The 15,753-nt window shown below is 38.0% G+C and overlaps 1 protein-coding gene across 1 annotated transcript; it reads left to right on the top strand.

The window, feature by feature from the left end:
• Positions 1–710: 710 nt before the first annotated feature.
• On the top strand, positions 711–14,031 carry LOC140934999 (fructose-2,6-bisphosphatase TIGAR-like). The gene is made up of 5 exons (XM_073384547.1): positions 711–790; positions 7,476–7,513; positions 7,948–8,066; positions 10,221–10,298; positions 12,629–14,031. Exons 1-5 carry the CDS (start codon positions 726–728, stop codon positions 13,151–13,153), a joined length of 825 nt encoding a protein of 274 aa, XP_073240648.1. The 5' UTR covers positions 711–725; the 3' UTR covers positions 13,154–14,031.
• Positions 14,032–15,753: the final 1,722 nt, after the last annotated feature.

Here is a 15,753-nt window from a genome sequence, read left to right on the forward strand (position 1 = left end):
AAGCCATGGCTGATAATCAAACCCACAGATCAAATCACTCAAAAAGTTATACAAGGGAGGGAAAGGGCCAAGTACCTACCCCATACCCTTCTTTTATGCCATTTTTATTTCGGAAAAGGTTCCCCTTTAGTATACCTTGTATTGGCAAATGGTACCCCTTTCACCTACTAGTTTAGAGCTTTGCATCCCTTTTAACTGCTGTAAATGCACTGTCTTTTTGATATGAATAAATCAGAAAACCAGAACGTTTTCTTGGATTTTCACAGCCATGAAATGCATTTGTTAGCCCTTTGAAATGACAGATTTCCCTACACTTTCATTTACTTCAACAAGTGAAATCCCTACCCTCTTATATTCCTAAGCCTGAAAAAGAAAAAGGAACCTCTTTCATCTGGAGCCTCCTCGTAGAAGAAGGTTTTAGAATTAAGAAAGAGGTACAATTGCAGCCATCATGCATACCTGCTGTTGACTCATGCATACCCACTGTTGACTAAGTTCAGATCACTAAAAGTAGAAAGAGAGGTATAACTTTATCTGTCATACTGTAAGTAAAGAAAGTAATTTGAACTGAGGTAGCCTAAGAGAACGAATGGGGAGAGAAAAGAGAACTTTTTTTTCCTCCTCTTCTCGTTCTCAGACTCCTCGCGGTCGGCCGAGGTGTCTGGGGTCGGTCTGGGTAGCCTGTGCAGTAAGTGCAGTGTCGTGTCTCACCCAGCACCGGTGAAATGGCGGCTGTAAACGGCGTACAAGATAGAGGAGGTCCTTACATACTTCTATTTCTTGTCAGACAGTAAGTGAGTTGTTTTTTTCTTTTGTTCTATTTTAGAAACTGTATATGCTGAATTAAAAAGAGGGTTTACCGTGAAAGAGGGCAAGACGACCGGCGAACTCATTTTGAAAGGCGGTATTATATTAAATATATAAATACGAAAGCATTATGAGCTCAAGTAAGCTTACGTTTAATTATTTAACCCATAAATGGTTTCAGCTAGCATCCCAGGAGATTTTGTGATGCTTGCCAAGAGGATAATGTTAATAGTTATATCATCCTTGCATATATGACTCTTCAGCGCAGAGGGATTATTTTTCACTTTATAAAGAATGCACCCCATCAGAGACAATAGTATTGTCTCTGTTAGGCTTGAGTATTTTGGTTAAGTTCAGCCTGGGTTCAGTTTAAGCTTAAAGCTGCTTGAGTTTCAATGTTTCTGAAACTTTATTAGCAGTTGCACTGAGAATAGGGAAAATAGCCAATCAAAGTTATGGTAAAATCCATGAAGCTGATAAGAATCTCATGGATATTAGTATCTATAAAAGGAGGTGGGGAGGGCAGGGGGAAACATGGTTGCACTCTTATATTGGCCACTTTGACATGTAGTGAGATTGTGTTTCAACAAGAAAAAGTGGATAGCTACAACTTTGCACTCTACATGTGGCATTTTCAAAAATCTGGCTGACTGATTTTCTAAAACAAGCAAGTCCAAGACCCAGTGACCTTAAATGCTGTGTGCTAAAATGGTACATTTTGCAAGATTGGCCAGGTTGGATTTTTGAAAATATAGCTACCAAACTCTAGAATGGACAACTTGAGGTGGCTGGATTGGATTTTTTTAGGGCCAATACCTCCCAAGTTTGAGCATTAACTATGTCGCCATTAACAAAGATATGGAAAAATGAATTCCACAGCTTTATTAGACAAAGATGAAAATTTATCATAAGCAGTGTAATGTTGACATCAGAGTCATCATAGCAACAAAATGACATCATTATCTATTTACTTACAGCCATATTTCTTGGCACTGGGCGTTTTTTCCACAATTGCTCATGAGAGGTTGTTCCTCCTATACGTGCCCCAGTGTCCAAGAATTTGGGGCAAAATACCGTAAAATTCCGAAAATAAGCCCCAGGGCTTATATTTTTCAAAGGCCCTTTTTGAGGGGCTTATTTTTGGAGGGGCTTATCTACGGAGGGAAATTTGCGTTTCAAAATAGATAGGGCTAGCCTTATAGTTGGAAGTAAATTTACCATTTTTGCTTTGTTTTACTTTGTATTTGAGGGATATTTTTCAAGTACAAGCCCCCGGGGGGCTTATATTTGGAGGGGCAATTTAACTGAGGGTTTTTTGCGTTACCAGTTTGGAGGGCTTATATTTGGAGGGGCTTATACATGGAGGGGCTTATTTTCGGAATTTTACGGTATTTGAGCGTTTTTGAATTTTTTGGTATGAGGTTTTTAGTGGAGCACCATGGGTAAGACAAATTGGAAACCCATGGAAGCAAGAAAATTTGGTTATGATTTAGCGTACGCCTGAACAACCATCCGTACACCCAATACATGTGGGCCGATGTCAAAATTAATGTCAGGTTATCAGTTTGGTGGGAAATAGCCTGTTCCAGACTCCGAGATAGTCGGGCTCGCTGAATTGAGAAAGCACGAACACAAAAATAAAATGTGAGGAACCTGGGGAGAGAAGGGGTGGCGGAGCTTGTAATCATTTCTTTAAACAACTTATTGCGGTATACCAGCTCCTGGTATACCCTCTGATTGGTCAGATTTACCAGATTATATCAACACTCTCAAAGCGCGGTCATTCCTGTCACTCAGAAAGATGGCATGCAGCATCCACGCACGTGAAATAGTGGAATCCACTATAACTTCTGTGTTAAACGAATGTTTATGAGATTTCCCACACATAGGAGCGCTGAGGGAGGAACAGAAGACTTTCCTTGTGAACTTGACACGTAGAAAAAATGTTTTTGCAATCCTGCTGCCTGGCTTTGGTTTTGCCTGATAACAAAGAGGCAACAACAGAACAGTCGCAGGAAGAAGTTATCTACACGCTCCAGTCAAAACTCACATTATCTGAGGATCTCTTTAGAAGAACTAGCCTGCAAAAACAGCATCCCCAGTGGCGAAGAGCGAGAAGAAATAGCTGTTTTCGCAGGCTATAGAAGAACAAGCTGGAGTTAAAAAATCATTGCTTAAAGAGCAATCTTGACTGACCCACAATGTAGTTCTCCATATTTAAAGTAGCTTCAGTTTAAGTTGCAATCCATTCTTCGAAATTTGGATCTGTGAATTACTAACAGTAAGAGTTTAACATCCTGCAAAAACACTAATGAGGTGGGCCCAGCGTGACAAAACTCATTGTAGGAAACCATCACATTCACAGACAAAACAAAATTGCTTTATTCAGATCAAGGACGGACTTTGGAGAAAATTAAATGCTCTTGCATCGGACAAAAAATCATCAATCATGCCAAGCCAACCAGAAACGATAACCGCTGAGAATCAATATGGGTGTCACAACCTATCAGCATGAAGCAAGCAGCAACATTGTTTGCTCAGTCAAAATGTAGACCCCTCCAGAGCATAATCTACCTGAAAGAGAAAATATTCGTTGGAACAAGCAGCATTTTGGCATGAGGTAAACGTTGGTGTTGCCTACCAACCTGCTTTTTGCACTCCAAATTGCTCATGCTTGCTTGAGGGATTAGTGCAGTGTAAAATAATTTCATGAGAAATTTGAGAAAGATTCCATTGACATTTCAACGGTTTGACAGCCAAAATCTAATTATCTCAAACGCTCCAAAAGTGGGCAGAAGAGGGTCGTAAAAGAAATGAATACAGGCTCTCTCCCATTTCCATTTTCCTTTTTCCCGCCTCGCCAACATTTTCACATGCCTTTTACTTTCACGTCTTTCCCACTATCTGCAAGCCTTGAACAGGCTAGGCGGGAAAGGGTGTGGCCACCCGCATCTTGTGAAGCTAAGACAACTATAGAGTCAATAAAGACGAAAACAGAAAAAGGAAAATTTTTCTGTATTCTTGTTGTCTAAAAAAATTGTCATGCCCACAAATTTGGAAAATAGAAAAAGAGCAAGTAGGGCGACAGGCCAGCGAAGCTCAACAAGAAAAAGAGCTAGAGCGAGAGAGAAAAAACAAAGGAGACATTTTTGGTTGGAGGAACAACATGAAATTTTGTGCCTGTGGTGAGAAAATGAGAAATCAGGGTCGGCCAGGGTTTTTGGGTATAGGGTATACAGGGGCTTTTTAAATCGGATATACGGTATATTGCAGCTTAAATACGGGTATTCGGTATATCACTTTCTTTGAATTTCAGGTATAAAGTATACCTGGGTATAATTTTTGGTATATTTGGATGAATTTTGGGTATTTTGGCGAATTTTTTTCAGGTATACTGGTATACAACTACCCCCCACCCCCCCCCCCCCGCTGGCCGACCCTGAGAAATGCTTGCATCCACCAGGGTGAAAATGAGCGACGTGAAAAAAAAGTGAACAAGTACAACATTTCCTTCATAAAAAGTTTCACCTTGTAGTCGTGCTAAACAATGGCAAACAAATGTACAAAAAAGTGTGCTGCACATGGGAAATTGTTTTCGAGCTAATTAGACCTATTGCTGTTTTTTTGCCGTTCTCGTTGCATTGGCCGCTTAGCATTACAGGATTTTATATTTTGTTTTGAGCAAACTACAAATATTATTGAGAGCTTTGCTTTTAGCCCAGGCTAAATCTATTTATTATGGTTAGAAATACAGCGAAAACTGGAAAATCTCAATGTTTGGACTTTTCTAAATATTCTTTAGAAAATGAAGCATTTTGAATGAATTGCAATTTTCAGTTTCAATCATGGAGATAGCTTTAACTGATTGCCGGAATTTGAGAAAGAAGGATTTGATTAGGATACCTTGAGGTGCTCTTGTTGGCATTTTTGTAAATATTTTGGTCTACTGTAACAAATGAGCAAATAATTTGGAAACTGCACAATAGAGTTTTTTCAAAATATGTTAATTGAAAAAATCTAAACAAGTCAATGATCAACATATGAAATCTTCCAGCAGGCTCTATTAGCCTACTAATCAGTGAAAACTGCTGCAATTTGCCTAAAATAAAACCAAAACTCAAGTTTGGAGGATCTGAGAAACCCAAACATCACAACACAGAAGGATAAGGAGATGCAAAAAAGAGGGAGCAAAGAGAAAAGAAGAAGGAGAGAAAAAAGCAGTTGTCACACTTTTAGTTTTTATAATGGGCTAATTGTATCCTGAGTTTACTTTGATTGACTTTTTGCTTTCTAATGATAATAATAATAATAATCTTTTAATCTTTCATCACATCACTGTGGTTTTCAGAAAGGACCTAACGTAGATTAAAACATAGTTACTAGATGAGAATGGTTATGAAAAGCAGCAAACATCAATGATAAAAACAACACTGCTGCAGTTTATGTTGGAAGCACCCTGAAAGTCAATCCTTTGGTTTCTGTTGGCAAATTGTTACAGAATAAATTCATGCAACGTTTTTGTTGGTCAATACAATCAAAATCAAAGGAATGCTCTTGAATGTTGTGTACTTTCAGGTCCACAAAAACATAAAGGAGTCTGATGGGTTTCATAACCATTCCACTCAATTAACTATGATTAAAAGTACTAAATTAGACTATATACAGTAAAATGAAAGATACCTAGAAAGAAATATATATATATAAGTACTAAATTAAAAATTGATGAAAAGCTACAATTGAAATACAAAAAGCATTAAAGAAAAAAGCTGCTAAAAGTGCTATGCTTAAAATTCACAATGTCAGGTGCATTTCTAATGTCTTTTTCTAGATTATTCCAATCTTTCAGAGAGTGATAACACAGTCTCTGTTTACCCCAGTTTTTGGTTTCAGGGGTAGTCTTAGACTTGCCTACAAGTCGAGCTCAAATTTTTTCACGAGTGCAAAGCATGAGTGGTAGATTTCCTTATGTTTTCTGCAGCGAAGAGAGCAAAAGCTCGACTTGTTTCCCCTGCAGAAAATATCATCAAGTGACGTTATTTTGGTGCGAAGTATTTGCGTCCCTGTCGTGTGTGTTGTTGTTGTGTGCGTGTATTGTCGCGAGCTGTCTAAGTATGTCAAAACAAACAAATAACGGAAAAAATTCGGATAAGAGAAAGTAAATAAAGGAGTGTTCAATTTGAAAAACGGGTAGTGAACAAAAGTGTCATCTTGTGATATTTGTGAGCTCACTCTCCAGACGTTTCGGGCTCATTGCAAGGTTTCCATACGCCATGAAAGAAAACATAAAAAATATAAAAACTTTGTAGTGTGTGCGTTTAATTGAAACAAAACAAGTCGGTAATGTTTTTTTACTCCATGGCTGCCAGGAAAATCAGACCTTGGTAAAGTACTCAAATGGAGGAAGATAAAACGCCTACTAAAGCTTTGTATTTGGATCAAAACAGTTCAAGTTACGTTTCATGTGGCGTGATCGGGTTTGATTGACGGCGCATCAGTAAAACCATTTGTGATTGGATAAAACCTACAGGAGGAAAATTCCTCCTGTAAATTTGGCGTGCTGCAGGGGATAAAAATCCTTCGCGCTGGGGCCAACTACCGGAACCGGAAATGAGAAGTGAAGGACAGTCTAGGGTATTCTAAGCATGTCTCTATTGCTTGTATTATAATGATATGAACATCCCTGTTTGTTAGTAGCTCCATTGAGTGATCCATAAGGCCATTAATTGCATATGCTGTGCAATATCTTACTGAAAGGAAGATTAGTCATTTCTATAATGTCACTTCATTGCCTCTCCTTTTTTTTGCACTATACTGGAGATGTAAGCCCCTCCCCCCTCTTTTCAATGTCATAGAATACATGCAGCTTTCTGAAGTGAATCCAAACTCAAGCTAAACCCTGTTTGATCAATACATTTGACCTCAATCAACAATGAACAAGCGTCTGGGAGAGAGGGGGTAAGGGCTTCTTTTTTCCTAGTGGAGGAGGGAGGGGGCTATTGCTGCCTGTGTTTTTCAACCAAATGGCATGTAAACCAACTACTGTGTCATAATTTCTAGCAAATTGTATAATAATAATAATAATAATAATAATTTTTATCACTTTCCAAAATTATCAAATTATCACAAGTACATTTTTGCAAAGAGCTCTTCCATTATTGTTTCTGTTTTCTTTGTGAAATGGTGCTTAAGCGTCCAGGTTTTTTAGCATGACAAGCAAACAGAAATTTCAACCTTTTTAATAATGAGTCCCTTTTTTAAACTCTGTTGGATAATGTATCCATCATCATTTTGGTTGAAATTAGACAAAATCATTGAAGCATTGCTTTGCCCTTTCTCTCTTTAATGGGAAATTCAGAAAACCGTGAACTCCAGAAATATTTCTGGAATGTTATTGTGTTGCAAGGAAAAGGAATCAGGCATAAGAAACTAAACCACAAGCAGCAAAGTTTATTAGCTTGTGGCTTTGTGGCTTGCTTGCAATATCACCAGCCTGATCTTTGCTTTGACTGTTTAATATTTTATAATAAGACAATTAACATTTTTGGAATGTTTCTCTCCAGTAAAGTGATCACAGTGTTCTTATTAATAGTTAAACAGTAAAACTCTTTTTTAACAAAATTTGTAATTTTAACTACCAATAAACTGTTGTCTGTAATTTTCTTATCCAGTGGTCAAACTCCAGAAAACAAGAATGACATATTTCAAGGTAAAAACACAGTGTTTTTCTCCATCTATAGACTTAAATATATTTTTAAGGGCTCTTCATGCCATTGGCCCGAGTGAAAAATTGGTGTAGCACTGATTGTGCCTTGCAAATTAAAAAAAAATGCTGGTGCAAATTTTAAATATTCAGAAATGTGTGTTCAATTAACACTAATGGTAATTATATTAATTTAGACACATTGCAAAAGGAATGGCATTCTTCTAGGAAAGCTTAATGTACCGTCCCAACAGAAAACTGATTTTTCCCCTTTATTGTAATATTGTATGAAGAAAGACAATCATATAATTTACAACTGTGCATGTGGTCAGTTGTAGACCACATTTTTACTTCATCTGCAACTTATACACTCATTGAGACAGACTTTATCATGTGTTTGCATTTATTAAATCACTGGTTTAATTTTATTGAAATTGTAGGACAAATAGATACTTTTTTGTCGGAGGAAGGAATTGAACAAGCCCAGCTGGTTGGTACCAAACTGCAAGATGAACGGTTCTCACACATTTTCTCCAGTGATTTATCAAGGGCACGGAATGTAAGTTTCATATCATATAAATTATCGGGGTGTACTGCCAAACAGTTGGAGAAAAAAAATTAGAAATTAAAAAACTACTTCATCACTGTTACATTCCTCAATTTCCATGTGCTAATGATGCATTATCTTTACATGTATTTACATTATTTTATTTAATTTTTTTTTACAACAGCCAACTTTCCCTTATGCAGACACCTTTAAGACTGGCACCATCTATGTGCCTGTCTTCGAGAGATGTCCGTCCTATAGAGAGTAAACTAAAAGGAGCAAAAGAAAGGCAGCACACAACTCTAGCTGTCCAGTGTGGCAAGGTGTCCATTAGGAGAGTTGACTGTATTTTCTTTTTTTTTTGAGTCATCTTCTTCCTTAATGTTAGTGTTTACAAGCAGTTGATGGCACTTTTTCTTGTAGATTTTTACAACGGGCACAGTATCATTTTTGCTAGATTTGCCCCTTGTCTCCTCTTTGAGTTGAATATTTTATTACCGTAAGTCCTCTATTTAGAAGCCCCCCCTCTCAAATAAGCTTTCTCCCTCTAATATTTAACCTCCCCTTTTCAGGGGAAGAAAGTGAATAAGCCCCCTCTACCCTCCCCTAATCCTCCTTAACTAATAACTGATAGACTGTATTAATCAGTCACGACTGTTAAACTTTGTGTAGACTGATCCCGGATGGTTTGTTCACCAACTGGAAGTTCAGATTCGATTCTGATCCTCGGCTGCATGACCTCCAACGGTCTTGTACATGAGCTTTTCCACTTTGTATCTAGGTCTTTATGGAGAGCTGGTACTGTTGTCTTTTCTAAATGAAATAAGCCCCCCCCCCCCCCAACTCCTCTCAAATAAGCCCCCCCTCTCTATTACCTCAAATGGGCTTGAAATAAATAAGCCCCCTGGGGGGCCTGATAGAGGATTTACGGTATTATTTAGTACAACAAAATGTACCAAGGCTGTGCTCTAGCAGTTCCTGGTGGCCCCTGGTGCTTTCTTTTTGCTCCTGGGTGACTGAAAAATCTTATTTTATTCATAGAAAGCATTTGCTGGGCACCTTGTATTTCACAGATTGAAAGAAGTGGGTTCCCTTCAATTTTTCATAGAGCACAGTCTTGAATACAATTCTTGATTTGTATGAATAATGTTAATACAATTCTTGAATTGTATGAATAATGTTATGCTTGTTTCTTCAAACTTTCTTATTATGCTGGATTGGACAAATCAATAACTGAAAACATGCATGTTTTAAAAAGAACTATCACTGTATGGCTGGTATGCTGGGTAAAAGACTTGCAAACATAGTATTACATGTCTGTCACCCTTGGCTGGGGACTGGGGATTCCCTCCGCCCCCAGCTACTGTGAGCATAACCAAAGCCTACTGTTCAATCGGCCCCTTCTGAGTTTCAAAAATGCTCACTTTCAAAACGAGGCTAAGTACATGCGCAATGTCGTCCAACTTTGTTTGGCTGCAAATAATTTTCTGCTCATGCGTAAAGGTAACCAAGCTTTTCTCCTTCTTGCAACGACTCTTGCATGAAAATGGCAGATCACTTCACTTACCGAAGATATCCATTAAAAAACAAACTCGGTGATTGAATGATAAACAATAATTATTGAACTCGGTTATCGCTGAAATCATGATTTGTTAGTGTCTCGAAGAGAAATCATTTGCCTCAGCCTTCGGCTGACAAATCACAATATTTTGCTTAACCTCATCCAATAATTGTTGTTAAATCATCATATCCATGGCTTTGCACTTAGCCTCAATTTGAAGCAGAGCCTTGGGGCAACTCGAAAATTGGGCATTCCGAGCTACATGAAATCTTAGCGACAGCTCTGTATTATTTTATTGCAGTTTTTACACTTCCCCCCGACTCTTGATGACTCATTTTCCTTTTGTAAAAATACAGGAAATACAGGATAATTTGGAATGAAAATCTTGCAGTTAGTTATAACAAGTCATCTAGGGGTCTCCTGCCAGTGTATGATACAACATTACGTTTAATTTTGTTCTGTATGTATTCAGTTGATTTGGCTGTAGTAAATAAAGAACTGAACTAAACTTTTTTTTCACACACCCTTTCAATTTGGAGTTACATCTAATTGCCAGTGACCTTTAGTGTCAAATAAAAGTTGATTTAGATCTTTGTATTTCTTAGACTGCAGAGGAGATTGTCAGAAAAAGTAATTTCTGTTCTCACTTGAAAATTGAGCAGGACTCTCGACTTAGAGAACGAGTAAGTACAATATTATCATTTGTCTTACTTTAATAATTTAGTGCAATAATACAAGCTTCCTAGATTTCATAGGAAAAAAGAGCTTGTCAAAGTGGTATGATGACAAAGGGGTATAACACTAATAGCTGGATGCAATTTGTGTCACATAGTGTTGTGGCACAGAATAATGTAACTTGTCTAAATGTGACACAATTAGACTGTTGCACAGAGTTGTGTGACATACACAGTATGACCCAAGAAGTGGTAGGCAGTGCTGTGACAAATAATGAAGTGTTGTGACACATTTGTATATTGATATAGTCTGCTACACAGCCGTTTTTAGTGTCCTCACGCAATGCTCCTCCCCAGGGGCATTGCGTGACAACACTAAAAACGGGTGTGTAGCAGACTAATATTGATATGGAGTGATATGACATTAGTGAGACATAATTATGGTCTTTTATAAAATAACTAAGATAGTATGAGCGCTCTGATTGTTTAAAAACCTAAGTTTATTGTGCCGGTAAACTCATAGAAAACTTAAAGTTACTTTATAAAAGCAACAGACCACACTTTCTATGGGTTTAACCGCGTGATAACCCACTTGGGATGTTGGGAGAACACTCAAAAAGCTTAAATCACTCGCCTTCGGCTCATCATCTACAAGCTTTTCTCGTGTTCTCCCAACATCCCGTGTAGGTTATCATGCCGGTAAACCCACAGAAAGTGTGGTCTATTGCTTAAAAATAGTGCAGTGTCACAGTGGCATGATATAGGTCTTGCAGCAGATAGAGTGCTACAGGCTAGGGTACGGTAATGTGTCGCAGTGGATGAACATACCAGTAGATAAAACAAGAACGTGCCTACAGCGGCATTCAGGTCTCGCCTGCTTGGAGATTAGATCGAGAAATGAGGAGGCGATTAATTCTACAAGAAACATGGTTTACTCGCTAAAGTTTCTTTACTTTCTACTTTATCGACGTCAATACTTTTATTTGTTTCTGAATTGATTTAGTACATGTGTTAGTGACGACCAAAAATAGCCCTGCGGTCGCAGGCTATACGCATGTATAAATACACAAAAATTCAAGGGCCTCGATTCCAGAGAAATTGCATCATTGCCAGAGATCGAAAAAGTGATTTACATGGCACGTCATTTCAATCATCACCGAAAATAAATCGCATGCTCATAACAAGACTCATTTGCATACAGTGAAAGTTTACAACATCCTACCATGGCAATTTTGCTAATTAAGGTTCTTATTTTTTTTGACCACTCAGTAGTGTTCACTTGCCCCAAAGTAATCAACACTTTCAACTGATAGAATTCGTGGACGGACACATTTTGGAAAAGCTCTAAATTTGATCTTTTCTAAGCTTTCTTCACAAAACATGCGTGGCTTCGATCACGCATCAATTCTTAGTCCCAGTTTCCTCAGTCTCCGCAAGGAACACCTTGCACAATGACCTGCCTTTTGTGTCCCCAAAAAAAAACAACCAAAAGTACCCTTTCTGATTAGCAGGATTGATTACAATCCTTCTGTAATTTGAATTTCCTCAAAAAACAGCCTTCGCCCGTCGGGCAAGTTAAGGACAAAAATCACTAGCCAGATAGCAAAATCCACTAGCCCCGGGCTATCGGACATGACTTTCTTTGGACACTGCGCTTCCTGAAATCCTTACCCTATTTCAGACCAAAATCTGTGATTTTCCCTACCCTATTTCAGACCTGAAGCCCTGTAGCCCAGCACATGACCGGAGCGCGTGACAAGCTGTTACTGCACATACATGGTAGTTGGCATAAACATTAAAAGGGAAATGTTCTTATCACCAAATGATGAAGAAGTAGCTAATTCTTCTAAAAAATTCCCAACTGAAGAATAGAGTGCACAAACCATACCCTATTTCAGACCAAAATGGTCGAAATTGATACCCTATTTCAGACCAAAACGGCTAAAAAAAACATACCCTTTGGCACAGCACATACCTATGTAGCCTATATAAGGACCACCCCCCGGGGCAAAAAACGCATTGCAGATTATGAGTCTCACTGCTTATGCAAGCAAGACTAATAATAGATGTGACACTAAAATAAACAAAGAATAAATTTTTGTTGCTCATATGTTTGATATTTTCATTTTGGCATGTGTTGAATGACCAGTCACTAGTCAAAGAAGTTACAATGTAAAACCACATTCTGGTTGATCTGTCTTGTTTTCCCTTTTTGGCACATAGTCCTTACTTACATGCATATAAAGTATTTATTAATCTGTATGGAGTTTAGCCAAGTTTCTTGCTGACAGTGAGGTTATTGATGTACATTTTCAAACAGTTTCCTTGTGATTGTTTAGTGTTATGGTGCAGCTGAAGGATGCTCAAAGCCAGAGTTTCTTCAAATGGCAGCAAAATTTAGTGTAAAACCACGTGATTTTGTTCCTGAGGGAGCTGAAACACTTGACCAAGTAAGAAGAAGAGTTGGAACGTTCTTTGATTCCATGATTGATCATATTGGAAATTCATTCAATGACAGTAACTGCGCCACGTGTGAAACCCAGAATCATCCTAGTCATCAAACTGAGAATAAAAATTGTGTACCAACCTCAGAAGAGGGGATTCACAAGGGACAAAAATCGTCCTGTGTGGCTAACCTTCTTGTTGTTAGTCATGGTGGAGCTATACGAGAGTTACTCTACTACATAGCTGAGAAATATCCTACAAAGTTCCTGGAGAAACCCAGAATTGGAGCAGTCTCCCCAAACACTGGAGTTTCAAAATTTCAAATTAATTTAAATGAACAGACAAAAGCGATCGAGTTTGTTACATGTTTCTATTTACATAATGCAGACCATCTAAAAGACACAAAAGACCACTTCTAGGTTGGAAAATTGATAACATTTTAGTAATTTATTTTTCCTTGGGCATGCACTATATTCAGCATTGCAGCATCTAAATACAGCAGAGCTAAGGAGAAATTTTTCAATACAGTACACAGACCCCTTTTGGCAAAAGTGGTTACAATACAGTATGGTAATATGTTTTGAAATCGTACAAAAATTGTACATAAATAACTTACAACATTGTTGGATGTTGAAAGCTGCATAATGTTGTACAATACTCACCACTTGTACAAGTCGTAAAAGTCTTGTTTCAAGCGCTACAACTCTTAAAAATGGTACAAGTTGTGAGAAAAGCCTTTTGAAATAGATTTTAGGAAAGTAATATGAGATGTTGGTTAAACTGCATCTCGTGATCAAAGACACTTCTAATAGCCCTATTCAAGTGGCACAACATATCACAGTCATCACTTAAGACAATCGCACAAATGGTAAACATTATTTGACAACTCATACGACTCGTAAGTAACTTGAATCTCGTTTTTATGACTTCATGCAACACTCAGTAGTAACCTGCGAGCAAGCTCTCTGGTGGGTAGGGTGGGGAGAAAATGCTCTTTTTCTTCCCCCACCCCCAAACAGCTTGCTTACACAGGGCTTGAAAAAAACTTAAATTCCAGCTTGTCCTTAGCCTCCCACGCAGACGGTCGTAGGGGTTCATCACGCGTTTCTGGGGCAGGAATGCGTGACGAACCCCTAAGAACATCTGCTTGGGAGGCTAGCTTGTCCTTTGTGCAAGCAGCTCTCACATTTTGCTGGCCCGAGGTCACTTCTTGCTCGTCTTAGTTAAGGATTTAGTTAGAAGATGACAAGCTTAGACCCTTGCCCGTTGGGCAAACGTAAAGACAAACTTTCTAGCTAGTCTACAGCAGATTTAATACGGAATCCACCAGGAAATTGAGTAATTTTAATTTTCAGTGGACAAAAACCTTGTATCAGAATAATTTAAAGAATATTGCATTCTTTTTTACATTTTTCAAGAGTTAGAGATGTAATTAGTTATCCGTAGTAACACCAAAGAAAATTTCTTGTGGGAGCCCAAGAAAATGAATGTCAAATTTTACAAGAATTGTGAAAACACAGGTAAAATTCTGAAAATTTCATGTGCAAGATGTTATTTTGTGAAGTTTGACATTAATTTTCTCGGGTTCCCACAAGAAACTTTCTTTAGGGTTATTACACATAACTAATAACTTATTACATCTATAGCCCTTGAAAAGTGTAAAAAAGAATGCAATATTCCTTAAATTATTCTGGTACAAGGTTTTTGTCCAATAAAAATTAAAATTACTCAATTTTCTGATGGATTCCGGCTTAATTTACTTGTCCTGGATGACCAGACAGGACACTTTTTTTGCGAGGCCTGTCACATCAAACCTGGCAACCAGAAAATCAGTTGATCTCTGCTCTTTATCCAACTCGATAATGCCATATCAAGAAAAATGGACAAGCTATTTTTCTGCACTTGCTGTGAGTCCAATAATTTATATTTTTGCCATTAAAAAGAGGTCATTCTGTAAAAAACATAATATTTAATATTTAAATGTTGTTTCTAGACACATGTATTTTTGGTATTACTAGGGTACTGCATGAGTTTTGCAGAGAAAAGAAACTGTGTAAGCAGAAATAAATGGAGAAACATTGCTTTATAAAATTATCATCAACGTGGAAAAGGAAGCATTTGTAATATGTTTCTATTAAACGCTTTTTGGATTCAACCCTGAAAAGCAGTTACATGCCTACATCACGTGCCTGTATGCATTATTGTGTATTTTTCCCTGTACCTATTTTTGTCTTATTGTTTGACCTATGCTATGCTAACCAGGCCCAGTGAAAGGGACAGATTCAAGTGTCCACATTACAGAGTTCAGAGTGCAGCATTTTTCAGACCAATGAATTGTCCATAACAGGATACCCATCTCCGACACCACTGTCTAGTCAATTTGGTTTAGTTTGGTTTTGTCCTGCTGACTTCCCCTTATACTTGTAAGTGGCAAAATCATAGTTCACCCAAATACAGTATTTGAGATACCATATTTCCTTGAATAAGCGCCTACATAATAATAAAGTGCCCCCCTCACTTTCTTGAATAGTACGGATACAAAGGGCGCGATCCATTCAACCAAAATTTCCGGAAGTTTCAGTCCAAAACTCAATGGATAGGTTCCATCCAACCGGAAAAGTTTCAAAAAAAGTGGTCCACCTTTTGATGTGGACCAGTTTTCCCTATCGGAATTTTGGTTGATTGGATCACACCCAAGGAAAACCAGCTTTTTATTGCCACTTTATTTTTCACTTTTTAGGCTTCGACTATAGTGGAATCAGTATGGAAGAATAGTTTCTTTTCCGTTAAGTCACATTTTTGAGTGATATGGGGTTCAAATTTTTCAGAAGGGTGATTCCTCTCCAAAATTAACCCGTGCCAGGTTCCCAGTAGGGAATAAGCCATCACTTATTACTGCGCGACTACACTGCACCACTATTTTGGAGCTCGGAAGTGGAACAGGCTACTCCAAAATACAACTTATTAGATTTCAAACCTTTTGATGTTTCCCTTGACAACCCAAAATAAAGACACATAA

This window comes from Porites lutea, chromosome 4 (assembly GCF_958299795.1).
Source record: "Porites lutea chromosome 4, jaPorLute2.1, whole genome shotgun sequence".
NCBI classification, from domain to species: Eukaryota; Metazoa; Cnidaria; class Anthozoa; order Scleractinia; family Poritidae; genus Porites; species Porites lutea.

Coding starts and splice junctions, on each gene's coding strand:
- LOC140934999 (XM_073384547.1), top strand. CDS start 726: ATGGCGGCTGTAAACGGCGTACAAGATAGAGGAGGTCCTTACATACTT. Junction 791..7,475: donor CTTCTATTTCTTGTCAGACA/GTAAGTGAGTTG, acceptor TTTCTTATCCAG/TGGTCAAACTCCAGAAAACA. Junction 10,299..12,628: donor ACTCTCGACTTAGAGAACGA/GTAAGTACAATA, acceptor GTGATTGTTTAG/TGTTATGGTGCAGCTGAAGG.